Raw genomic sequence first — 27,753 nt, forward strand, 5'->3', positions numbered from 1 at the left:
TTTTGAACAGCAGGGTAAATTTATATGAAATTTCATACCTGTGCCCCTCCTTCTTTTTCTGGTATGTAGCTGTTTTCATTTGCAAAAGATAAATCCATGCCAAGAATTCAACTGGACATGACCTAAAATTACTTTTTTTTTTTTTTTTTTTGCGGTACGCGGGCCTCTCACCGTTGTGGCCTCTCCCGATGCGGAGCACAGGCTCTGGACTCACGGGCTCAGCAGCCATGGCTCACGGGCCCAGCCGCTCCGCGGCATGTGGGATCCTCCCGGACCGGGGCATGAACCCGCGTCCCCTACATCAGCAGGTGGACTCTCAACCACTCGGCCACCAAGGAAGCCCCTAAAATTACTTTAATCTTAGCATGTACCTTGGAGGTATAAAGTCCGCTTTCCTTGGCAACCGTGTATAGCCAATCCACACAGACTTTACATGTATGAACAGGGGTCTTTCTTCAGAAGTAGCAATGAGGTTTATTGGAATATCGAGTCAGGTATAGCTTGAGAAACCTATTATAAACCTATTATTTAATACAAACTGTCAAACATAAGGTTGGCTTATTAGTTTTAGAAGCTATGAAGAAGATGGAGTAAAATACAAGTACTGTTAAGGGGCAAGAAAAATTCTTCCAGGGAATCAGAATCCATCACCAAGATAACCAAAATAAGTGTTTTGACTAAGTTTGAGGTTGAGTAGAGGATGTCATAAATCATACTTTGGGGGAAAATCCCAAATCTGAATATGAGATTATGCTGCACACGTGATAGTATTTGTCATGTGTTTGCTTTGCTCATGGCCCACGTACCACAGGTTAGGTTCTCCACTTTACAGACAAGAAAACTGAGGCTAGTGTCAACAAACAAGTTAAGTGGCAGAGTTTGGATCAAATTTTTAAAACTCTGATTAAAAAAAAAAAAACCCCAAAATTCAGGCTCTCTTTTACAAATACCCCAGTGCTTTTCTGTATCTTCACAGAGGTAAATAAATCATTCTGGGTAGTTTTATTTTCTAGTGGCAAAGGGTCTATCCACTCAGGAAGCGAAACATAATAGAAAGCTTTCTAAAATTATGTAATATATTTTCTTGCCCCGTTAACATTATTATGCTAAATAATACTGAACATTTACAATGTTTTCCTGAGAATTCATCCTTAATACGGGTGATACCAGAGATGAGATGATGCTCCCAGGGTCCGAGGTATGGGGGGCACTGGCTGCACACCGTGTTGCTTTTCCAGTTTGTCAGAGCATGATTTTTATTCCTCCCCCAGCTGCTGTTTGTGCTTGCAGTCTTTTTGCCGCCTTAAATGGGAATCTCCCAGGGTCTTAGAATCTAAATAATTAAACCAGTTAGATTTGTACGTAAATACAAGTAAGTAGGCCTGAAAGGCTGCACAAGGAAAAGATTAAGAGCACAGTCCCTAATTTCCATTTTCATGTTACCACAGCCCAATTAAATACTTCTTTAAATTTTATGTTGTGTCCCATATAGGAGAGCGCACCACTTAACTGAGTTCTAGGTAAATGAGGGACAACGAAACTTTCATTAGAAGCAAGAAATACATATACACACACGATTTATTTTTTTCACTGGTACTGACCTACCCCACTTAAAAATTTCTACTGGACTAAAAAATAATTTATTTTTGAAAAAGGACTATATTTTAAATACTCGTTTAGCATTTGTTTATATTCTATTGTTAAGAGTTTTTTTTCCACAGTGGAATGTGTTTTTGGTTTTCCTACTGCAAAAGCCTTTGTTATAGATTTGCATAGACTAGTCACTAAAAAATCTTGCTTTAGTAAGGAAGTAGCAGAACAGGAGCCTAACTTTGGGCGAGTTTTAATGTTCCTGAGCCCTGGTTTCTTCATGTGTAAAATGCAGGTCAGTAACAATGCAAACGAGGTCATATGGTATAGCAGGCTGCCATAGTCCATCAGGGCTGCTGTAACAGAATACCAGAGACTGGATGGCTTATAAACAGAAATTTATTTCTCATAGCTCTGGAGGCTGGGAAGTCCAAGATCAAGACCCCAGCAGACTGGGTGTCTGGTGAAGGCCTGCTTCCTGGTTCATAGACAGCTGTCTTCTCGCTGTGTCCTCACATGGTGAAAGGGATGAGGGAGCTCTCTGGGGTCTCTCTTATAAGGGCACTAATCTCACTTATGAGGGCTGTGATTGGGGGTTAGGATCAACACCTTAGCATTCAGCCTACAGCCCAGGCTTAGCACAGTAATGGCACAATAAAAGATGATTATTTGAACACGAATTCAACTGAAATTCAAGCAGAACAAAACTCAAAACCATATACTTACTCTATAGCTTAAAAAAAACTGTTCACTGTCATCTCCTCTACTAGAGGGAATTAAAGCTGGCCTGTTAAGTTGCCTGACAGGACCACTAAATGTCTAAATTGGGAATCGACTATATTCTATCCAGTTGAACCCTTTCTGTTAACACAGGGAAACAGAGGTCCAGGGAGTTCGAGAAACTTGCCCAGAGACAGACAACTACTTTTGGGCTGGGCCAAGTGTAAGACCGGGGTTCCTTTCATTAACACCAACATCTTTTCATTTACGTGGCCTTTCACAATTTACCAAGCACCTCGTCAGCTCCATGACCTCATTTATTATACTATATCCATGAGCTTACAGAGATGGCTTTTGGGAGATTTTTTGCATCCACAGACCAGTGTTGCAATAGCTTATTCTATACTGACCCTTAAATTTAAAAAATATGTATGTACACACACATGTAAATGTGTGCGTACATATACATGCACATATGGAAGACACGGCACCGCATCTCCCTGTGTCACCCCATGCGGGCCACACCCTGGCAGTCACAAAGCACAAACAGAAAAGGGTCTTTGGTTTCAGAATTCCCGAGTTGCCACTGGGCTCAGAAGTGTTTACGCTTTCAAGAGAAGTAGGAATGTATTAGGCTTCCCTTTAATGAGTCTCATTTTGAGATGGGATGGCAAGGTTGGCCAGCCGCTCTTCATGCAGTTTTTGTAGTAAGTCTTTCAGAGAATGAGTGGTGAAGCCAATTCATTTCTCCTCCTGGAATTTGTCCTTCCTCTTTTTCTCTGTTGTGAGGTTATATATTAAAGGTATGGGCATACAGACATTACGAAAGAAAAGGGCTATCACGTGAGGGAGGAAATCAGATAATAAATCCAAGAAACCTACGTAAATTAAAAATCTGAACTCAGGGGCAGGGCAGGAGGCGACACGGTCTTTTCACAGAGCCATTACACATAATGCAGCTGTCCTCAAAAGCAGGAATGGAAAAGAACTAGCCATTCAGCTGCAGAACCAAGCTGGGGTCTTGGCTTTAGAGCTTCCCATGTCTTTAGCATTAGGCTGGGCAGCAGGTGCCTTTTCCAGAGTAGGCCAGAGAAGATAAGTCCAGTTTGGTTTTTAAGGCTTGAGTCAGCTCTGTGGCCAGCAGCTCGTGGAGGGACACACCGTCGTGGGAGTACACCCAGTTTCTCCCGGTCCAGTCGTAACGCTTGGGGCCACTGCAGGACAAAACGCAGTCAGAGTAAGTCCATGGGGACAGCCCTTCAGAAGAAACTCTCACCAAGAAATTGAATGACTGCAGTGCAGGTCTAGAAAGTAATACTTAACAAGCCATGTATTTGACTTCTCCTCTTAGGGTCTATTTAATATAACTGAATCACTTTGCTGTACACCTGAAACTAACAAAACATTGTAAATCAACTATACTCCAATTAAAAAAAAAGCAGCTACACAATTATCCTCTGGTACGATTCACAGAACACCTCTCAAGACCTGAAAATATTTCAACCCTATTGATGAGTCTCCGTGTATCACATTCTGATCTTTTGCTTCTCCTAACTCACATATGATACCTGAAATATCACAGCAGTGTCTTTTAGATGATGGCCATTCATGTACCACTGACATGATTTGTCCCTTACCTACATTATTATTATCATTTTAGTACATTCATAACACTGGGCAACCACTACCTCTATCTAGTTTCGAAACATTTTCATCACCCACAGGAAATTCCATATCCATTAAGCAGTTACTCCCTATTCACTCCTCTCCCCAGCCCCTGGCAACCATCTGTATTATTATTTTAAAAAATAGTTTTCTTAATTCAATTTTAAGTCCAGGAAGGTGAGAGTTTGATGGGCTAGTCCATCCATCTCAAGCTCGTCTAGTGAACACAAGCCATACGTGCACTTCATGCTGGGAACGCTGTGTTTGTGTGGACCCAGGTGTGGCTAGGTTTCGCCGTGTCTTATTATTCCAGATGGACACAGAGTGTGCCCATTAATTCCACCTCCTCTGGGCCTAGTGGAGCGGGGGTGGGGAGTGGGGGGAACACGTGCTGAGGCAGGAGATAGATAGGCCTCAGGGTAAGCACCTGGAGTTCGTTCCCTGTGGACAGAAACTCCAAAGTATCAATAGCAGGACAGTTGGGAGAAGAGCTGAGCCCTGCCCAGATAAGAGACAAAAGGCCGCATATCCCTCATTCTCAAAGTCAAGGAGACCTTCCCAACTACACATGCAGAGAAAGGCTCCTTGCAAGTCAAAAGGGAGGGGGCGCCACCCCATAGTAAGTGATGTCAACTACCCATAGGCCTCTTCGCTAGAATCCATCTTGGCTAAGAGATGCACATGTACACAGGGGAGGACCCTGAGATATACCAAATATGGCCTCAGAACCAGGCAAAGCAAGATGATCGGTTAAAGGAAACGTGGAAGAAATGCTCCATAAAAGTGATTCAAACTACCACAAGGGCGCGACTCTCTCTCTGAGCCCGCAAGTGTGTCTATCCACACGTACTGTACTCTTTTTCCTCCTAATAACACTTTACTTGCTTCACTACTTTCCGTCTCTATGTGGAAATTCATTTCTACACAGCTGATGGGTCAGGGCCTCGTCATTAGCCACTGGTCCCTGGTGGTCTAGTGGCTAGGATTCAGTGCTCTCACTGCCACTGCCTGACCTCAATCTCCGGCCAGGAACCGAAATCCTGCTTCAAGCCGCTGCAGGCCGAGGCCACCCGAGATCAGTGCCAGCAGCTAATGGTGCTACATGATGACGCCTTGATGGACAAAGGAGCAGAGGATGCTGAGAGCCCACAGGAAGGAAGGGGCCCCTGAGTCCACCTGCACACTCAGGGGAGCTCTTCCAAAGTCCAAGACTGGGACGGGTTTGCCAGGGACGAGGAAAGCTTAGACGGGAAGCATCTTTGGGGGGTTAGGAAAACATCAAGGATTTCTGTATTATCCACCAAAGGCAGGGGTTTGAACACTTAACTTAACAATGGGGATAATGATAATGGGGACAAACCAAAAGCACTGGACTTTTGTTTACTATGCACAAATAGCTGAACACGTAAAGGCATAATAACCTGGATCAAATCCAGAGAACGTTCCCTTGGCCCTGGACTCCGATTTGCTGCCGGGGTGCCAGGCAAGTGTGAGAACCTCCAGGCCCCTCCACGCTGCCTCGGACGCCCAGCTGTCCACCCAGACCTCTCCTTGATTCCACCCTACAATCTCCTCAAGCAAGGTGATGGGGGAAGGCCACTGTGTCCTCTGACCTGAAACGCTGTCGATGAAAAAGCCTCCCAAATATCAGAAATGCAGCCCTAGGAAGGATTATTTTGGACCAGCGTGAAAAATTGAGTGGAACATAAATTCTTTCTCTAAGGAACGTAGTATCCATGACAGTAAATGGCTGCTCGGCAGATTTTCTTTCCAGATTCCCATCATGAATTACAGATTTTAAAAAAACAACAAAACTTGGAATTTCTCAGAATTTCTTATTATCCAGCAGTAGATTTTTCTAAACATGCCTGCGGTAGGATCCTATTGCTGGTAGGTGTGTCCAAATGCTATAAGGACTTTTTCTGTCTCAAGATGCAACACGAGGGAATTCTGTTAGTGGAGCCATCACAGCTGGTTCTGGTGCCCTGCCTGCTCTTTACAAAGCCACTGATTCCCGAAGCTGATGGCTGGATTGGAGCTGATCCAGCCAGTTCCTCTGAGATGAAGGACAAGACTGCAGCCCTTGTGCATGGCCGCAGTTAGGGTCAGGGCAACTGTTTGAGGCCAAAGAGAACAGGCTAATTAGGCCCTCCCAGGGTAACCCCCCGGCCCCTGCCAAACTTCAAGTAAATTACCTGGATCTAAAAGCAAGACCATCTGTGAATAAGGGCCTCGCTAGAAATGACAAGTGATTCCTTGGAGTTGTTTTTCTTGAATTGTAACATACTTCCTAGACGAGGCTGGGATGAAGGAGGCCTAATGCTTTATTTATTTTGAATGAAGAACCACACAGCACCATAAACAGTATAATATTAACTGACTAAAAGTGATGTCAACACTGGGGCAGGAGAAGAGTTAAATACTTTCTTTGTTTTGATGCAAAAACCGTGGGGCTTTCAAAGACTTCCATGCTGGTTATATCTGGGCCTTTCCCAATTCACAGCGCGTTCTCTTTGGAAGTGCTAATGAGTGACCAGGAAGGCTGGTCTGAGAGCTTTTTGTGGGCGTCTCTTTTACTGTCTTACAACCACTTCAACAGCAACTAGAGGGATGAGGGACCCTCTCTCCCTGCATGTTCTCAGGCCTTGAGACGCAGTACAGACCGTCTCCAATACAATCTTTTATTCCGCTAGATTGAAAGCACATCAATGGAAAAGGCAGGAGGGGTGAAAAGCCCTAGAAGGGCTGTTTAAAACACCTTCCCACCTCCACAGAGTACACAGCCCTGTTCTGCAAATGGAATTAAACTGGCCTTTAACTGAGATGCTCAAAATGAACCAGAGGCCAAACTTTGAAGACAAAGGGCAACTTGTTCAGATGCTGTAAAAGCAAAAGTGGCTTTTTCAAAGGCACGGCAGTGATTGAGTAGAGAAAAACTGTCAAGGTGGGCTCCGAAAATTTTTCACTTGGCGTCTTGTTAACGTCCCACTATCTGCTTTTAGAGCCACAGAATCACCAGACAAGAAGTGATAGAACCACAGTAAGCTTTCCTACTGAGCGTGAGACATGCTGTGAAACATCAGAAAAGGTTCACTTACACAGCTGCTAACACATGAGGGTGACCCTTCTTAAATGGTCCACAAAGTCTTGTTTCAAGCAAGCTGAACAATGAGAGATTTTGACTTCTGAACGTACCTGGATGGTGAAGACAACCAGATTTGCTTGTTTGGGGTCTGCTTGTTGATCACGTACGTTCCTAGATCTCCACCCAGTTTAATTGTTAAAACACCACTCTGGTGCATCAGATGGAAAAAGCATGAAGAAAATAAAACAAGACAGAGTTATCACTGTGTCATAATCGCCTCCTATTTTGTTATATCTCAACACTTTGCATTTATACAGGTACGCAACATACACCGTAAAGAACTGTCTTTAATTTAGTGTTTGGAATTAGGAGGTAACGCAGAAAGAGCGCTACTCTCAGAATCAGACTATGATTAATCACGATGACACTTAAAAATCAGTGCTTTTCCTCGTTTCCTATGAGGTGGGCAAGGTGAGAATATCCTTAGTTAAGTGACTAGTCAGAGGTATTGCAGCTGGCAAACGAAAGGATCCACATCCTTATTGGTGCCTTGGTTCCTCAAATACCGGCCAGAACATACTAGAGACATTAAAAAATAGAGACACACTGGGCTTCCCTGGTGGCGCAGTGGTTGAGAGTCCGCCTGCCGATGCAGGGGACGCGGGTTCGTGCCCTGGTCCGGGAAGATCCCACATGCCGTGGAAAGGCTGGGCCCGTGAGCCATGGCCGCTGAGCCTGCGCATCCGGAGCCTGTGCTCCGCAAAGGGAGAGGCCACAGCAGGGAGAGGCCACAGCAGTTAGAGGCCCGCGAACCGCAAAAAAAAAAAAAAAAAAAAAAATGGAGACACCAACTCTACCGACGTCCCAGTCAGCACAAACATCGGGCAGGCCAAGTTCATGACCGAAGAAAGGAAAAAAGGCAAGAGAGAAGGAAATAATCAAACCACCTGCTTTGCTGGTCTCAGAAGAGCAGTAGCCTGAGCTCTGCCAGCAGAAGGCTGACACTCCAGACTAGGGTTCTTATTCCCAGACCCTTCCCAAGCTCACAAGCTTCTCAGATACCCCTCTCCAGCTTTATTTTCCTCTACAGGAGCCTTGAATTCGTCAAAAGACTGGCTGGTCCACCTTTGCCCAATAAATGCTCATTTAAATTTGAAAACCCTCTTTCAACAAAGGAGCCCTTTACTCCCAAGGCCTGAGGTCTCTCTAGAATGCGCAGGATATTAAAGAAACAGCTACACGGCTGAGCTGGTGAACGGGGAGCCTCGCTGCCCCCCATCCCCTGCACGGCCCGCAGACAGGCAGCCTTTCTCTGTGCCTCTCAGAGCCCCTGTCCACCAAGGAAAAAGTTCTTAGAAAAAGTTTTCTGTTTGGTGGTTCTTAGAAAAAGTTTTGTGTTTGGTTTGTAAACACAAAGAGCTGTTGAAAAGGTGGAGGGAATTCCCTGGCGGTCCAGTGGTTAGGACTCCGTGCTTCCACTGCAGGTCGCCCGGGTTCCATTGCTCGCCGGTCGGGGAACTAGGACCCACAAGCGGTATGGAAAAAAATAAACAACAAACAAACAAAACATGGCGGAGAAAGTGCCAATAATAATATAACTCATAGGCATGGGATGGGGAAGACACTATTGGGTTATTTTTTAAATAATGTTTTTTCTGATTAAAAAAGAAATGTAGCAAAATTATAGAGGCATACAGGTGGTATAATAAATACAGGTGGTATAAATAAAATGCAAACATCAATAAAAATAGCATCTACTGTTTTTCAGTACCTACTCTGTGCCAGGCACTGTGCTTTGCACTTTGTGTAAAACTGCTTCCTCCGTGACCATAACCATGGAGGTAGGAATCATTATCCCAATTTATAGATGAGGACAACAGAGGGACAGGGTAGTAAAGAAAACTTAGTAACGGCAGGGCTGATCTTAAATTCAGGTCTGCTCGGGTCCATAAGATGCTGTTGTTTCCATAACACGAAGCGCTCTCTCAATCCCATTAATCAGCGACATGAGCTGTTTACTCTCAGGTATCGGCTGCAGTTTTTAAATGCAGGGCTAGGATCACAGTATACATAAGTTTGCTTTTTAAAACATTTTTTCTTGAAACCCACGTGTACTATTTTGTTAGGACTACCTTTCATTTATTTAAAAATTTCTTACAACTGTATAATTTAGTAGTTTTTAGCATTCCACAAAGTATTTTCATAAAGTGTGCAAACATCCCCACTGTCTAATTCCAGACTATTTCCGTCACCCCCCAAAGAAACCCTGTATGTATCAGCAGTCACTCCTTCCCCCCCTCCATATATAGTTTATGGCTTATTTTTCCATACGATATGAGGCCCAGAGAATCAAGACATAATTTCTTCTAATGTGACCTACTTGTGGCCCTTAAATGCTCCAACGTGCATTGACCCTACACCTGGGAGGTGCGTGATGCAGCGGAAAAGGCAGGGGGCCAAGTCTAGGGATGTGCGTTAAGCCCCATCAGCTGTGTCGTCTCCTTGGGACAATATCTGCTCTGCCTCCTTCAGAGACAGTGCGAGGGCGAGGGGCTGAGGTGCTTCTGGGAAGGTTCCCCTGACGCCCCTCAGCTGGGACCATGACCCGTGCATGTCCCCACAGCTTCTGTGCTTTCCTCACTGCGTCTGAGCTGCTAGCTTGTTTGCTGGTCACCTGCCCCTTCGCTCCACTACTATAAGCACCTTGAGAGCAGATCTGTCTTTTCATCCTAGCGCTTTCAGTATTTGTACAAAATATCACTGAATTAGAAAAAAACTGTGGATGAGTGAACTGAGTGGCTGATAACCGGGCACTGTGATAACACACACATACCACGTGAAGGGCAAGGTTATGTAAGGCAACACTCAACCACTCCCCCTCTTGTTCGTGGTGTGTAATTCGACGTTTTTCCCCACAGAGCCAGAAGTTGTTTCCAAGGGAAAGTGGCAAGAGAAGGGAAACTAGCTGTCTTACTGGTTTCCCAGGAGTTCTTAAAGCTTTTTGCAACTGTCTTCAAGTAGACCAAATAAAGAGAGTTTTTTGTCCATTAGTGTTATTCCTTAACGGGCAATCTGAGTGTCTACTTGGAGAGAGTGGGTAGACTTTAATGCAGGGCAGTGCGGGAGAGAGAGGCAATACTTAGCAGCTGCTGAGACCCAGGCACTGACCAGTTGGAAGAGACCCTGGCCACAGCTGGTGAGGCTTGATTCCCGACAGGCAATATCAGTGGAAGCAAAAATAGCGAGGCTCAGGCTCTGTTGTCACCAGCTCATTTGCAGAAACAGGCACATAGGGGAATGGCATGTTGAGTCGGGATTTCACATACGTGCATGTGGCTTCCCACACTCCTAAAACAGATGCTGACTTCCCCTTAAGGAATAAGAATAATGAATATAAAGCACTTTTACCTACATTGTTTCACTGAATCCTAAGATACACCCGGGGAAGTAGAGGTTACTGTCACCTCTCCTTTACAGCTGAAGGACCTGCCCTCGCAGATAATTCACTGAAGTGCTCTCGGAAAGAAAATACAAATGCAGGACGCTAGGCCAGGCCCTCTGTCACCATATCCAATGAAGTGCTAACTCTGAGCTGGGGTGTGTGACCTAGGACCCAGAGCTGGCCTTCAGGGGTCTGCATACAGCTCGCATACAGCTCTCACAGGTATGCAGGGATGTTTTTCTTGGGAGAGCGGTCAGATTCTCACAGGGTGTCCTGATCGCCAAGTGGTTAAGAAACCTCTGCTCTATGGCAATAATAGACAGACAACTCAGTGAACGAAGGACATGGCGGCAAGCAGATTCTCGTTAAAGTGTCTAAGAGGCCAGGGCTCTGCCTGGAAGAAAAACGAGGGCAGTTTGGAGGTAACTCTCTAAATAGTGTGGTGCTTCTCACGCATCAAGTGTAGCGGACTCCGTGGTTGCCTGGTGATGGGAGGGGTTTGGGCTCTCGTAGGCAGCTCCTTCTGATAACCATTATCAGTGAGCAGCGAGGCCTGGACCCAGACACTGACATCCACCGCGACCCGCCCCACTTGATGGACCACACAGCAGCCAAGAAGCTGCTCACGTCTCCCAGTCCAGGAGGAAAGTGAAGAAACGTGGCCTGGGTGTATCTAGAGAATTCCTTTCATTTGCCTATTTGGCCAGTAGCAAGTGGATAAAACAGCACTAAGTGCTGAGTGGCATCAATGAAAGCATGTTCTGGAAAAGTAGGTGCGCCTCATTTCATTTACATGGTGAATCGACATTCGTTAAGTCCCCGCTAAGTACTTAGCAATGTTCCAGGCATTGGGAGACCAGGAATGGGCAGTGTTCCAGCTGTCCAGCTCAGTGTAGCTGTGGGAACTGATGTGTAAAGAGACAGTTACAACGCAGGGTGATCATCCTCAGAGTGCTGGGCAAGGAGGGCAGGGTGGTGTCTGCCTGGAGCATCTAGGAGGGCTGCAGAGAGGAGGTGACATCCAGCTGCACCCTGAGGGCACAGAAAGACTGCACTCCAGCCAAGCTCAAGTAATGGTGTTACAGGTGTTCTGCTGTCTATAATGTAATTTCAACTGATTTATCTTATATGTGAAATACATGAGTTTGCTAGCACCCGAAGGACTCTAATCAGGAATTCACACCCGAGGGTAGATAGCATTTCAAAGTACTTAGAAGTCCAAACTACAGAGGGAGCTACTATATGCCATTAGCCTTCTACACCTACACTAGAGTTTTCCTACTTGGCAAAAGATTTGCTAGAAATACTTCTTCCCTAGTGAGTAGAATGGTACTCAATGTACAGTGTATGGATTGGCTAGAAAAACTCAGGTGCCTCTTCCCTTGCAAGAATGGGTTTTAGACTCTGGAAAGTGTAGCAGCTGAATCACTCTTCAGAGAGACACTCTGAAGGTAGGTAAGGTCCTGACCCACCACTGAGCAGAAGCTTTTGTTGCCTGCCTTAGTGAGGTAAGCAGAATCCAGCCGCTACAACGCTGGCACCTTTGCCTCTAATGAAACATTCACGCAAAGTGTTTGAGTCAGGCAGGGGCTTCATTAATCCTGTAAGAACAGGTGGTGTGACTGTTTCTGTGGCATGTACCTAAAGGTTTGCATGTGTGGCAGAGTTTAGCCTGAGCCTTGGTTTCCCCATAGTTACAGAGCCTGGTAAGGAGGCTGCGGTAGAGGAGACCTGTAACTTCCCCGGCTCTAATCATCCCACAGACGGTCAAGTTCTGGAGGCCAGTCTGTAATGGTTCCCAAGTAGCACTGTCTTCTGAGGCTGCCTGCATAAGCACGTCTACAGCCCCGCCGGGACATTTCTGCTGCTGACAGCGACCAATGAATCCACCTGGAAGGCATTCAATCGTTTCTTGCCTCGTTACCACCAAGGCCCTTACTGTCCTTACAACTAGGCTTGACACCTGCCCATCTGATGGAGTCCTTTTCTATCCAGTGCCCCCAACAGCAATATCCAATACCATTTCTATTGCTTTAGCCTGCCAGCTGGTTGTCCTAAAGAATTCCATGATTTAATCCCAAATGCACTCTTCATGACATTTTCTGGTATTAATTAATTGCTGTCAAGAGGGTTAACCTCTGCAGGGGATGTGCTCCCACTGGCAAAAAAGAGCTGCTCCCTAAGGCCTAAGCGATAATTCTAAACCCAAAGGCAGACCCTTGTTCAAGTCTGCCACCTGGTGGCCAGTTGATACACACCAGCACTGCCCTGGCTTCTAGGATTTGGGGCTTAAATTTCATCCAGCCCTGGGGTTCTCACCCAGCTGCATTAGAATCCTCTGAGGAGTTACTCTAAAAACTTTAAAAACCCCAAAGCCTGGCCTGAGCCACACCCTAGACCGATTTTTATTTGATTAATAAAAATCCCTAGGGATGAGACCCAGGGATGCTCATTAGAACCTCAGGTGAGCTTTTCAAAAACATGCTTCCTAGGACTGTACCCTGACCACTGTATGAGAATTTCCAGGAGTGGGGCCCATGTCTAGTCTGAATACATCTCGGGCAATCTCTCACCCCGCTTAGGAACTAGCCTGCCTGCACGATGAGAGGCGTCTTGCTACACAAACACATGCCTGGGTCCCTCCCTGATTTATCTTCACAGGTATTGAGTGAAGCTGGAGAATCTGTATTTTTAGGCAAACGTGAGGCTCAGAGAGGCTGAGTGACTTGCCCAAGGTCACAAGCCTGGTGATGCAGGGCTGACACCAGAACCCCAGTCTTTTGGTCCCATCCATAACCGCATACTGCTGGAGAGGAATTCTTTATCTTAGCTGAAATTCCTAGGGAGGATACAGAAGAATGAAAAGAAGCAAATAGGTACCGCAAAGGAGACATCATAGTCTTCACATGTGTAAGGTTTGTCTGCAAGGTCTTCAAAAAACTCTGCTAAGGAGTCCAGTGTCTCCTCGACCAGTCTTTCATAGGTGGTATCGTCCAGAGGGCTGTGAGGGGAACAGAAACAACCCCGATCATGCAATCAGCAAACCGCTCCGTTCTATTAACATCGATGGACACATTTATTTTTTACTTAGATTTTTTAAATCGATGGAAAATATCTAACATATACCGAGTAAAAATTGAAACAGCATCAAAGGGTTTACAGAGAAGTAAGACTTTCTTCCCAAATAGGCAGCCCCCATCCCAGAGTCAGCTGTGATGAGCAATCTTTTAAATATATCAATGAAGCACCTTGCAGTTTTCCTTTCATATGTCTTGGAAATCGTTCCATATTAGCACATACAGTTTTCATAGTATTTTATCTTACATTATTCATTCAGTTTGTCCCCTTCAGCAGGACACTGAGGTTGCTTCCATTGCTTTTGTGTTAAAATTTGTTGGGCAAACCACAAAGTGGGAGAAAATATCTTTATTCTATATATCTGAAAAAGGACATATCTAGAACAGGTAAAGAACTCGTAGAAATCATTAAGAAAAGAAAATCCAATAGAAAAATGGGCAAAATACTTGAACAGATTTCATTAAAAGAAAAAAGATATCCAAATGGCCAATGAACGTATGAAAAGGGGCTCAACTTGGTTAATCTTCAGGAAAATGCAAATTAAAAAATCACATTGAGATACCACCAGAATGGTTAAAATGAAAGAGACAGATAATATGAAGAGTTGGCCAGGAAGTACAGTAACCAGAGCTTTCAGATACTGCTGATGGGCAAGTAAATTGGACAATCACTTTGGAACACTGTTGATACTTCTACTAAAATTGAATATATTCATATCCTATGACCCATCAATTCCACTCTTGGGCATTTACGCAACAGAAATGCATATCCAAATATAAATGTCCTTAGCAGTGAAAAGACCAAAACCAATTTCGATTTGAAAAAAATAATTCAGATGACAGAAATATAGAATTGTATAATACAATTTGATACTTAATAAATATTGTAATTGCTCTTAAAAAAAAAAGAAAGAAAAAAAAAAGCATACCCAAGTTCACCAAGAGACATGCACCATGCTAGAACGTTCATAGCAGAACCATGCAACAGCCCAAACTGGAGACTATGCCTAGTTTCCTATGCCCAGGTATCCACAGGAAATACCATAGGTAAATAAACTGTGATATATTCATAAAATGGAATACTACAGTGCAAAACAGAATTGTCTGTAAATATAACAATATGGACGAAACACTTCTTTTGATGGTGACCGAAAGAAGCCACATAGAGACATATTTATATTTGATGATATCATTTATATAAAGTTAAAAAACAGGCAAAACTAACCCATGCTATTGGAAATCAGAATGGTGCTGCTCTAGGGCAGGGAGGGGTTAATAACTCGAAGTGAGCAGAAGGCTTGCTTTTTAAGGGGCTGGTAACTAACATTCTATTTCTCGAAGCATTTCTTGAGTTACATGGTATCTTTGGTTTTTGAAAATTTATCAAGCTGTATACTTCTAACTTGGAGACATTCCTCTATAGGTACTATCTTTTAATTTTTTTTAATTGCTATAAATCCATAGAGACAGAAAGTAAATTAGTGGTCGCCAGGGGCTGGGGGAGGGAGGAATGGGGAGTGATTACGAATGGTTATGGGGTCTCTTTTTGGCGTGATGAAAATGTTCCGGAATTAGACAGTGGTGAAAGTTGCACAACCTTCTGAGGACACTAAAAACCACTGAATGGTACATTTTAAAATGGTGGAATTTATGGTATGTAAATTATGACAAAGAAAATTGCCATAAACCTCCCTGTATGAGCTTCTGCGCCCAGGTGAGGACATGTCTGTAGGTTACAGGAGGCGTCTTGGACAGCTCCATCATCTGAGAGTTTCTAAGTGGCCCCAGGAAGACACCAGTGGCTGCCAGTCAGTCAGTGCAAGACAGAGGTTTGCAGTATGGCCCCTCCCCCACCCAGCCCATTCCCCACCTCAAGGGCACAATGTGGGGAAGGCTACAGGGCTGATCAGGACATGGCGAGTGGGGGGCCTGCGGTGGGGCTGTGCTGGATGTTTCCCTCTCCGTCTCCTCGGCTACAGCCGACGGAGGGGGGATCTGGAGAGAACCAGGAGAGGTTGACATGTGCCTGGAGGAGCTTGGGGAACATAAAGGCACCCCTGACTCAGGCATAAAGTCCAAAGTCAAGAGCTTGACAGGTGCTACCTGTCGATGACAGGGGGGCCATGGCAGAAGTGGGCTGTCCTTAGCACGGCAGGTCGAAGGTGTGCTTCCCAGAGGCCAGAAGTAGACCCTGAAGAAGGAAGCTGGACTTGGGGCTTCCTGCAAAGGTCCCACCCAACCTCAGAGGACTGCTTGGAGGGACTGGGAGACAGTAGCAGAGAGTCTGCCCAAGGAGGTCACAGGTCCCACCGCCTGCCTCCCCTGCAGCCATGGGGAGTGACAGACAAGGAAGAGCCTCCAACCAGGGTTTCATAGAGGGGAGTCCCCCAGAGCCAGGGCAGAGGCTGTCCCAGTGCCACTGGACACCTCGGCCTTCGAGGTGGATGAGTGACTGCATGGTCCTGTGGTTGCAGCCTGGGGGTGTGTGTGGAAGGGGAGTCCCTGCAGATACAGGTGCGGGGCGGTGGGCTGCAGCGGTGCCTGGCAGCTTTTCCCCAGAACCCACTGCGTCCTCCCTCCAGGCACCCGCTAGGCTACATTTCCTGGCCTCCCCAGCTGTTAGCTGGGGCCCCCAGACTAAGTCCTTCCTGCTAAAATGTGAGTGAGGGACAGATGTCACCTCCAGACCTTCCATGCTCTTGTCCCTTTCTGTGGAGTGGAATCTGGACAGGGTGACCTGGCCTCGACCTGCAGAGGACAGTAAGTTGCTGATAGGCGATAGGAAGGTGGAAGGAGCCCGGCTCCCTGAATCATTTCATAGAGGTCTGGCCACCCCCCACCGACAGAGAGGGGGGACACGAACCTCTCCTGGTTGGAGCCATTGCAGTTTGGGGTCTACTTGTTACAGAAGTTTGGCCTGCCCTAACTACTAAGTTGTCAAAGAGAATAATAACAAAACTCTGGAAACAACCTAAATGTCCAACAATAGGGGATGGGTTAAATGAATTATGGTACATCCATAAAACTTAATACTATTTCATTAAAAATAATGCGGTGGGGGGCTTCCCTGGTGGCGCAGTGGTTGAGAGTCCACCTGCCGATGCAGGGGACAGGGGTTCGTGCCCCGGTCTGGGAAGATCCCACATCCCGCGGAGCGGCTGGGCCCATGAGCCATGGCCTCTGAGCCTGCGCGTCCGGAGCCTGTGCTCCGCAGCGGGAGAGGCCACAACAGTGAGAGGCCCGCGTACCGCTAAAAAATAATAATAATAATAATAATGCGGTGGGTAAGTAGTGATGTGGAAAGACGCTTATGAATGCTGCTGCTTAGGGAGAAAACAGATGGGATGGGTTGCTATGGGATGGGTTTTGGTTTTCTTTATTATTTTTTGTTGTTGTTGTCGTTGTTAAAAAAGGTAAGAGAAAAGGAAAAAAAAGTATGTGTATGTGTGCATATGCTGTATATTGAGAGAGAGGGAGAGGGAGGAAGAGATCTCTGATGTGGAAGGTGTTTATCTCACCCAGCGTCACCCAAAGTTCCCGTTGTCCTCAAATTCATCCAACAGACCCACTGCTTTTTGACATTCAGCATCTGGTTGAGGCAGCAGAGGCTCAGACTCTAAAAGCCAAAGTGAAGAAGAATGTTACCATTTTACAACGTACAGTCCATTAAGGCACAGTTTGAATATCACTACTACGTTCGGGACTGACGAGGCTAAAGTGCTTCGGAGTGTATCTTTCTCAGGAAGTTGTTTCGCCTTCTTTTAGTGCATCAAACTGTGCTCTCCCGGGCTCTCGCTAAGCCTGTGCGGTCCAACTCGGTAGCCACAAGCCACAGGCAGCTATTTAAATGTAAATTTATTGAATAATATAAAAATTTAAAAGTCAGTTCCTCGGTCCCATGGGCCACGTTTCGGGTGTCCGGTGGCATCATGTGGCTCGTGGCACAGACAGGACACACCCACCACCACGGGAGGTGCTGCTGGCAGCACCGGTCTGGATGGGGCTGGGGCAGTTAGCGTGGGGGGGGCAGAGGGGGGTTGGGGGGTGCGGTAGGAAGTGTCAGCAACGTTCTTAGAATGTGACTAAAGTGAGCGACAACAGATAGCAGGTGTCCAGAAGACAGGCTGTGCCTCCAGTGCTATGTGACAGATCTCACTAACACGATCTGCAGGGGACACCGTGACCCACTGATTTCTTTCAGTACGTAACTGCTGAGCGCCCTGGAGCCCGGCCCTGAGGACTGGGGTCTGAGCTGATGACTGCCAGGCAGGCGGACCAGCCAGAGAGATGGTGGAGGGGACGGAGGTCTGGACGGAGGGAGAAGTGGTACAGCCGAGCGGAGACGGCAGGGGAGTGATGGAGAGGTGGGCTGCTGGACCTCATCCCAGGAAGGCACCGAGCACCTTCCTGAGGTTGGTGGCAAGGTTCACCTTCTCCACAGAGCACGTGGCTGCCACTAAGAGAAGGGGGCAGAGGCTGTGGTTACTCTCTTGAGCCATCAGGGCCCTGGGCAAGCTGAGAAAGGAGGAGGCTGAGAAGTGAGCGGAGGAAATGGGGGTGCGGAACGCGGATGGCCGTTTAAAAACGTTGGCTCAGAAGGGAGAAGTGAGAGAGCGGCTGTGATAAGCACAGTATCGCCACAGCACATTCTAGAGTGTTCACCATCAGCGGGGTAGCGTCCTCAGACTTTAGACAAAGGGACTCAGTCCTCATTACATTCCAATGAGGGAAGTACTATTCACGACAGTGATGTCCTATAAAGTTGCCCCAAACACTGGATTAGCAAGTTACTAAGGGAAATATGGAGAGGTTCCTGCGAGCCTCTGGTCACATGTCCACCAAATGATCAATGCATAACCTTGTTTTACGTGTTTCTGTTCAAACGTGCCTTGTTTAATATATATTATTGATTCCTTGACACTGAACTCACAGCCAACAGCACGTATTTTCTCCCTAAGGCCCATCACAGCCTTCTTGCACAGAGGAACACTAGACAGCACTTCAGCACGATGCTTGCGGGCCACTTTAAACAGTGAAATTATGAACGAAAGTCACGAAAATGTGAAAAACGCGCCACCAGATAGACTGTGAACAGGACCCTTGTTTCTAGTGTGGGAGCTGAGAAGTGGACAGAGTGGCACTTTGTCTGACCTCAGCCAGGGACATGTGAGTGTAGGTCACTCACATTTTTTGCTGCTCTGTACACGTTCGAAAATGACCACAAAAGTGCCCTGAGTATCGATTTTGGGGATAGAAATACATGTTAGTGAGTAGCTGAATTCACAAGTAGAGGATGCAGGAATAAGGAGGATCGACTGTATCTGTATTTTACAGATGAGGAAACTGAGGCACGGAAGGGTAACTTGCCCAGAGTCACACAAACACACAAAGTGGGAGAGCTGGGATTGGAACCCACGCTGTCTGGACCCAAGGTCTGGGCCCCAAAGGAAAGAATCACATCCTGGGAATGATACAGACACTCTAGACACGGAGGGGAGGGGTTTGAGAACGCAGGGCTCCCCTCAGTCAATTCCCCTTCTCCGGGATCCTGGCCCCTCAGATCCTAGCTGTCTCAGTCTCGCTGCTACCTTCACACAGCTGTTTTTGTCTTTTAATTTTACATCTTCGATGGTCTGGTGGGAGGGCTGGTCTAAAAGCAAGGTAGTCATTCACAGCCAGAGTGGAAGACTCCATTCAGCTGTGTGGAATCACAAGAGGACAGTGGCCGAAGACTCCCTGCCTTGTCTCTCACCTGCTTTCCCCATCTAACATTCCCTGGGTAACTGCTTAACCCTCCCAAGCTCTGCTTCCTCCTCTGAAGGTAGGGATCATGGTACCAGCCTCGCAGACTGGTTATGAGGATCCAACAATAGGACATCAATATCCCAAACCCGGGGCCTGAGGGTTCCGTCGATTTCCATTTGGAAGCATGTCAACGGAAGTGTGAAGAGGCAGGAGGTCAGAGAGGCAAAATCCGGCCTTTGCCCGAGGGAGGCAGGTGGATTTCACGGTGGGGAGCCCCCCAGGGCCACCCTTCCTGCGGCCACGTCACCTGGAGCCATCCGACTATGTGTCTCGTGCGGGTCTACTTACTCGAGTCTCCAGGGTTCAGTGACTCCGTGAGCGCAGCACAGGGCTGGCTCGTGGGAGACACCGGAGGAGGTACTAGATAGTTCTTGGGCCCACAGGCTCAAGTTCAGGCCCTGGAACCACACGACTCAACTAAGGCCTGGCCTGGTGGTCGGCAGGGAGGCCAGCCTTCACCCTAGGGTCCCCTCGGTCTCCTGGGCCCTGTCAAACCCCAAGCCTGAAGAGAGAATCAGCTCTCGTCCGCTGCTGGGGAGGACAAACTGGCACGACCACTCTTGGTATCTAGTGAGTGGGATATCTGCTGGCCCCTCGCTCAGCAATGCCAGTCTGAGGACTTCACCCAAGAGGAGGTTCTGTCCACGCACGGGCACGCCCAGTGCAGCGCCACTGTAAGAGCAGCTCACTGGACTCAACCGGATGTGACGGGAGGAGCCTGGACAAGGTGTGACAGACTCACCCAACGGCTACTATACAGCAGACAAAGCAAACAAATGACAACTGTGTGCATCAGTGTCGCTGAGTCTCAAACACTGATCACAACGACATTGATCACGAGGAGTACGGCACAGCAGAATAAATACAGCAAAATGGTTTTTTTTAAATGAATGCTACATGCTTTAAGGAGACATACACAGGAGGTGAAACTCTGAGAAGGGGATGCCTGACAGAATTCAGGATAGCAGAGTCCTCTCAGGGAGGACCAGGCTGTAACGGAAAGCGCACCAGGCCTTCATGGAACACTCAATATTGTATTTTTTAAAAAAATATTTATTTATTTGGCTGCGTCAGGTCTTAGATGTGGCTCGTGGGATCTTCGTTGCGGCATGCGAGATCTTTCATTGCAGGACAGAGGCTTCTCTCTAGTTGTGTGAGGGCTCCAGAGCGTGCAGACTCAGTAGTTGCGGCACGCTGGCTCAGTAGTTGTGGTGCACGGGCTTAGTTGCCCTGAGGCATGTGGGATCTTAGTTCCCCAACCAGGGATCGAACCCACATCCCCTGCATTGGAAGGTGGATTCTTAACCACTGGACCACCAGGGAAGTCCCTGGAACACTCCATATTCAATTACTTAACCTAGTGGTGGGAACATGGGAGTTTGCTATTAATCTTTAAACAATACGGGTATATTTTAAAAAATATTTTATTATTATTTATTTTTGGCTGCATTGGGTCTTTGTTGCTGCGTGCAGGCTTTCTCTAGTTGCGGCGAGCAGGGGCTACTCTTTGTTGCGGTGTGCGGGCTTCTCATTGCAGTGGCTTCTCTTGTTGCGGAGCACGGGCTCTAGGCGTGTGGGCTTCAGTAGTTGTGGCACACGGGCTCTAGAGCTCAGGCTCAGTAGTTGTGGCTCACGGGCTGTAGAGCTCAGGCTCAGTAGTTGTGGCTCACGGGTTCTAGAGCTCAGGCTCAGTAGTTGTGGCGCACGGGCTTGGTTGTTACGTGGCATGTGGGATCTTCCCGGACCAGGGCTCGAACCCGTGCCCCCTGCATTGGCAGGCGGATTCTTAACCACTGCGCCACCAGGGAAGCCCATGGATATTTTAAATACCCTTTTGTGTATAGACTCCACATATAGTCATGTATACTGTCTGTGGAAGACAATAACAATGAATTTAGAGTGAAGTAGGGCATAACCCACCCAGGCAAAGGCCATGGGGTCATAAGTGATGATCGTGTCCCTCTAGAAAGATTAATAGATGCCTAAACGCCTTCCGAGGTATGCAGAAGTGGCTGCAGTAGGAGCTTCTGAAGTTGTTTAAGAGCAGTGGCACCTAGGTATCTCCTCCTTGGAGCTGCCTCCAGCATTAAAGGGGAACGGTTAGAGACCCTGTCACTGTCACACTCTCTTATTATTAAGGTCGGAGGCTGCCTGCTGGAAGCAGGGTCTTCTCCAAGCCTCGGGGTGAATAAGGCAGGCAGTGGAGGGCTGTGAGCTGCAGGCTTGCAAGGCATTTCTGTGGATTCTGGGTTCTGCTGAGCAGCTGGAACTGAGGCCTGACAATCAGAAGCTACATGTGCTCACCTCCAAAGCTATGCACACAGTAGCCGCCAGACACACGTGGCCACTGGGCACTTGAACCATGGCTGGTGTGACCAAGGAACTGGATTTTAAACTTCACTTAATTTTAGTTTAAAACTGATACTCAATAAGGTTACTGGAAAATTTAAAATATGTTTGGGACAACTGAAGTGTGTGAATTTACTTTTTCAGTTGTGAATTTTATAAAATCTAAATATAGATCAAGTATTTCCACAATAACCTCAGTTTAACATCTGATGGACAAGGGATGGAAGTATGAAATCCATACTGGACTTGGAAGAATGAGTACAAAGAGGGAATGTGAACTATCTCAGTAATGATCTTTCAGTCTTGATTACCTGTTGACATGGTAGCATTCTGGCTATACTAGGTTACGTAAATGTATTCTTGAAATTAACTTCACCTGTTTCTACTTTCCCAACGTGACTACTAGAAAACTTATTGCACAGGTGGCTCCCATTCTATTTCTGCTGTGGAAGTAGAAGCAGCGGGTAGAGAAGATAAAGCCGGAGAAAAGGGTCCCCAAATGAACTCCCCAAACGATCTTGGGTCAGAAGTCATCAGGACCCACGTGGAGTCCAAGGGATCAACCCGAGGACAGTTAAGGCCTTAAAAAAATGAAACAGGATCGTGATCCCAGTTGCCACTATCATCCACCCAACTCCACAAGTACTGAAGATGTGCAAGGGAACTGCAGAAGAGACAGGTTAAACCAACCTGATTAACTATGGAAAAAGGGGCCCAATGGGTAGCCTAGGTTGTTAACCACCTAGCATTTCCCAGTGGCCCAAATCCCAGTATGTGCCAAGTGCCCACCTCCCGGGTGCGCCTCTGAATCAACAGCCCTTAACAGCCACTAGGTACCGTCCAAAAGACACCACCATATCTTGTCACTCTCCTAAATTAAAAACTGCTGAGGACACAGGCAGGCGTGGAAAGGCACGTCAGGGCAGCTCCAGGTGAGAGCAGCACAGAAGGATCAGAGTAATAAACTGCAGAAGGGGATCGTGGGACCAGCATGGCCATAACTACCTAGTTTGCCTGAGAAGAGGGGAAAATCCGTGATTCCAGCTTTGAGTGTTGACAACCAATCCCAGTGTTTCTTCAAACAGGGTCAAGTAACACACGTCGACAGGAGGTGTAGGCCTAAAGTCCAAATTCCGGAGCTCCGTGAACAATTTGGGTTGGATTTCACCTGCCTCCTTCACCATCCACAATCCATCCAGCGGACCAACCACTCAGAGTTGATCGTTGCCCACTTTCCCGGCCTTTATCCACGCCGTTCTCTGCTCTGAGAGCCCCTCACCACCCCCTGCCGTCTTCAGACCCTGATTAAACATCACCTCCATCCTCCGGTGTAACCTTCTCAACCCCACAGCCTTTCTTTGGGCTTCCTCCTTTCAAGTCGTGGAGTAACCGGGTCAGGTATTTCTTTGTATCCCCGCGCGAGGGAAGATAAGTGCAATTAAGTGCTGAAGGCTTTATGTGTTAATTAAACTGCATGCCAGCTCGGCAAAATGGGTACTCTCCCCTTCAGAGAAAAAGAAGACAGGCCTCAGAGCGGTTCTGGGATCCCCCGACGTCCCCGAGCTCTGCTGAGTCCAGGGGCCAGAGTTTGGAACCCAGGTCCGATCCAAAAGCCCTGCTGCTCTAGCTACTGTGCTCCACAACTTTGACATCTTTACCTCGCTCGCTGAAAGCGTTTCGTTCATAAAAGCCCATGTATATTATAGTACCTGGCATATATTATTAAAGTTATCGCAAAGAGAATTGACAAGCTTAGAGCCACCACAGGTCCCTAAGAGCCGATGCCCGCCCGCCTTCCCTGCCCTTGCCCGCGCGGTTCCCGCAGTTGCACTGCATGATAAGATCTCTGTCTTCTCACCAGAAAGCGGAAGCCAGTGCAACTGTAACCGGGAGAAACGGAGACTGGGGAATGCACGGCGGGCGCCGCCGCCCTTCCCCCGCCTGAGCGCGGCCCCGCGGGAGCTGGAGCGGGTGCGCGTGCCCGGCGTGCGCGGCCTCGCTACGCCGGCGTGCGGCCCGTGCGGCTGCCTGTGCGGATACTCACGGGCTGGCTGGGTGTGCCGGCCGCGGCGGTCCCGGTGCGCAGGCCCCGGCAGCCGTAGAGCCGGGAGTCCTTCGTTGGCCGCGGGGCCCCGGCGCGGGCCTGGGCAGAGCCCGGGGGCGCCGAGCGGGGCAAGAGGCTGGCAGCCGCTCGGCGCCCTAGCGTCCACATGCTCCTCCCGATCTGCGGCCGCTCCGCCTCCTGCTCCGGGGACGCCGGGCGCCGCCTGGTGGTCACGGGTTGCAGCTGCAGTCGCAAGCTTCCCTTTTCTGCAGGCTTGGGAAACGAGCAGAAGGTAGACTTCAGTAAGAACTTCCATGCGTTGCTCTATTTATGCATTTAACAAAAATAGAGAACCTGTTTCGTGCAAAGCAGGGGGATTACCCCTTGGGCAACATAGTGAATGCGTAACCAAGGTCCCTGACCCCAGAGACTTCAGCTTAGTGACCCGCTGCTGACGAATTCTATACAAAAGGCTTTGGGAGCTGCAGTTTTGCTGTGAACGGGTGGGGGTCCTGAAGCTGCTTGGCCGCCAGTATAGGTTACAGCAGTTAGGAGATTGCGGACAGGAGACTGACTGCCTGATTTAAATATGTCCCCTGCCCACTTCCTACCTGTGTGGCCAGTGGGCAAGTTAATTAACCTCTCTGTGCCTCATCTGTAAAATGGGGTATACAAGTTTCTACTTAACAGGGTTGTTATAAGGATAAAATGAGTTAATCTATGTGAAGTTTTCTTGGACAGGCCCTGGATCCTATTAAGTCCACAATAAATACTAAGTTGTTAATACATTTTAAAATAAAATTTTACTTAGGTAGTGTAGTGCAAAGGAATACGAACTGTGAAAGTTCTTTCGTATTTTAATACGCTTTAGAAAATGTCAAATATGTGTACTAGAGAATATCATCTTTATGGGTAAGATAGTGAGAAGAGGAGATAGAAAGTTAAAATTCTACCAAAGCCACCTTGGTACTTTGTGAATAGAGTAGATAAGACACACGTATAAATACTTAGGACAATGACGAGTGTTAAATGGGTGTCAGTGTTGCATGGGAGAGTATATACAACTAGGGGTGGGGGCAGTCAGGGAAGTCTTCATGGAGGAAGGGGCATTTGTACAGGGCCTTGAAAAACAGGGTAAAGGAGGTGGGATCTGACTGGCTCTCTGACAGTTCATTCTTTTGGTTGGGAGACATTTTCCTGCATTCAGGTAATTCTAAGCAGCACTTTATTGAGCGCCTGTTATGTAGATGTTAGGCATGGAGAAACCATTTCCCCCTTGTAAAGTGTCTGGAGATACTGTTTTTTTTAATATAAATTTTATTAATTTATTTATTTTTGACTGTGTTGGGTCTTCGTTGCTGGGCATGGGCTTTCTCTAGTTGCGGTGAGCAGGGGCTACTCTTCGTTGCGGTGCGCGGGCTTCTCATTGCAGTGGCTTCTCTTGTGGAGCACGGGCTTTAGGCACGCGGGCCTCAGCAGTTGTGGCTCGCGGGCTCCAGAGGGCAGGCTCAGTAGTTGTGGCACACGGGCTTAGTTGCTCCACAGCAGGTGGGATCTTCCCGGACCAGGGCTCGAACGCGTGTCCCCTGCATTGGCAGGCGGATTCTTAACCACTGTGCCACCAGGGAAGCCCTGGAGATACTTTTGATTGTCACAACTAGGCCGGGGTAGGGTGTGTGCCCTACTGGCATCTAGTAGGTAGAGCCCAGGGATGCTGTTAGACATCCTGCTATGAACAGGAAGGACACCCACAACACAGAATTATCTAGTCCAAAACGCCAATGGTGCCAAGTCTGAGAAGCACTCACTAAAGCCACTGGTAGAATCCACTGGAGGCAAAGAGAAGTGTGTTGGTTGTTGGCCTCGGCCCCAGACCCGTGGCACTAACAGTGAGGCCCTTCCTCACACACTCAGAATATGATTCCTTAGAGAGTTGAATTATTATTAACCAGCATGCTTAGCATGTTCTGGCATAGAAAGCGCCCCAGTACCTGCTCCAACTTCCTGCAAAGTTGACATCACTGCCCTGTCTTTTCAGCCAAGGAAACAGGCTTGGAATAGCAGAGCAGAGAATATTAAGGTCTCCCAAGAATCTGTTCTTCTCCAGATTCTGGGAGGTGATCAAAGGCAATTGGGCACACCTGGTAAGAGGCTGCGGCCGCCCCCCCCCCCCCCCCACCCATGGATGTGCAGAGATGTGGAGGGACCCTGTAGGTACCAGTGCCTTTCCCCTGCTCACTAGGTTGCCTCCCCCTAATGGCAGGTGCTAGGAGGTGGTGTGTGGCAACCCCAATGCCTGTCTGGTTGAGAAGGGGGGAAGAATTTCCCTGGAACTCACATTGTCGGCCCTTAGGGTACTTTGATGAGATGTATTCTAGGACAGTGATTTGCAAAATGTGCAGACCAGCAACTTCGGCAGCACCTGAGAACTTGTTAGAAAGGCAAATTCTCAAGTCCTATTCAGACCTACCCATCAGAAACTCTACGAGTAGGGCCCAGCAATCTGTGATTTAATAAGCCCTCCAGGGAAATCTGAAGCACCTTGAGGTTTGAGAACCACTGCAGTAGGGTACATCTTGGGCAAAATTGTGAATTAAGCTGGTGTCACGAGGTTATCTTTCTAAATCTAAAATGTTAATCTAACCATAGCACTCCTGTTAGTTCCCTTTCACCACCATCAAGATAAGTGCTCTTAGCTAGTGGGAAGCAGCCACATAGCACAGGGAGATCAGCTCGGTGCTTTGTGACCACCTGGAGCGGTGGGATAGGGAGGGTGGGAGGGAGGGAGACGCAAGAGGGAAGAGATATGGGAACATATGTATATGTATAACTGATTCACTTTGTTATAAAGCAGAAACTAACACACCATTGTAAAGCAATTATACTATAATAAAGATTAAAAAAAAAAAGGTAAGTGCTTTTTCCACTCCCTTTTGTGTACCCTACTCTCCAGGTAATCTGAGTATACCAATTAGGGTTAGATTTTGTTGAGTATATCAGAGAACAAGAAAATAATGTTTTAAACAATTTAGAAGTTTATTTCTCTTTCACATCCAAAGATGTTGAGAAACTGGCATCCAGGTTTCTTGGGCAGCTCAACAAAGTTATTAGGCATCCTTCCGGCTCTCCAATCTGTTATCTGGGGTGTGGACCTTGTCCTCACAGTCCAGAATAGTTGCCAGTATATCAGCCATCACACGTGTATTCTAGGCAGCAGGGTGGAGGGAAAGGCATCCTCTCCCTTCAAAAGACACATTCTGGAATTTTCACCTAATACTTTCACTTGCATCTCATAGGCTAGAAATTAATCATGTGACCTTACTTAGCTGCAAGGGAGGCCAGGAAATGGAGTCATTTAGCTGAGCAGCCTATGTGTCCAACTAAAATTTGGAAATCCTGTTATTAAAAAAATGGGGAGAATGGGGGAGGGATGGACTGGGAGTTTGGGGTTATGTGATGCAAACTATTACATATAGAACGGATGGACAACAAGGTCCTACTGTATAGCACAGGGAACTATATTCAATATCCTGGGATAAACTATAATGGAAAAGAATATAAAAAAGAATGTGTATATGTGTATAACTGGGTCACTTTGCTGTACAGCAGAAATTAACATAGCATTGTAAATCATCTATACTTCAATTAAAAAATAAATTTAAAAAAAGGGGATGGGACTTCCCTGATGGTCCAGTGGTTAAGACTCTGCACTCCCAATGCAGGGAGCATGGGTTTGATTCCTGGTCAGGGAACTACCAAAAAAAATTTGGGGGGTGGGGTGAATGGATATTAGGAGGCAGCTAGACATCTTTGCCTTCACACGCTACTCACAGTTCCCAGAACCAGTGATGCTTTCTTTCCCTTCTGGGTCATCCCTCATGTTGTTCCTTAGTTTTCCATCTCTTTGCCTGGTGTGGAAGATTGGATTTCTCAAAGAGCGCCACACAAATATTTATTTCATCGCACATGGACTCCA

The 27,753-nt window shown here is 47.2% G+C and overlaps 1 protein-coding gene across 1 annotated transcript; it reads right to left on the bottom strand.

Annotated features, from left to right (window-relative positions):
- Positions 1 to 303: 303 nt before the first annotated feature.
- FXN (frataxin) lies at positions 304 to 23,975 on the bottom strand. The gene is made up of 5 exons (XM_060014649.1): positions 23,778 to 23,975; positions 17,098 to 17,195; positions 13,383 to 13,503; positions 7,171 to 7,268; positions 304 to 3,524 (listed from the first exon to the last, which is right to left on the bottom strand). Exons 1-5 carry the CDS (start codon positions 23,943 to 23,945, stop codon positions 3,362 to 3,364), a joined length of 648 nt encoding a protein of 215 aa, XP_059870632.1. The 5' UTR covers positions 23,946 to 23,975; the 3' UTR covers positions 304 to 3,361.
- Positions 23,976 to 27,753: the final 3,778 nt, after the last annotated feature.

Source organism: Delphinus delphis, chromosome 6 (genome assembly GCF_949987515.2).
Source record: "Delphinus delphis chromosome 6, mDelDel1.2, whole genome shotgun sequence".
Taxonomy (NCBI): Eukaryota; Metazoa; Chordata; class Mammalia; order Artiodactyla; family Delphinidae; genus Delphinus; species Delphinus delphis.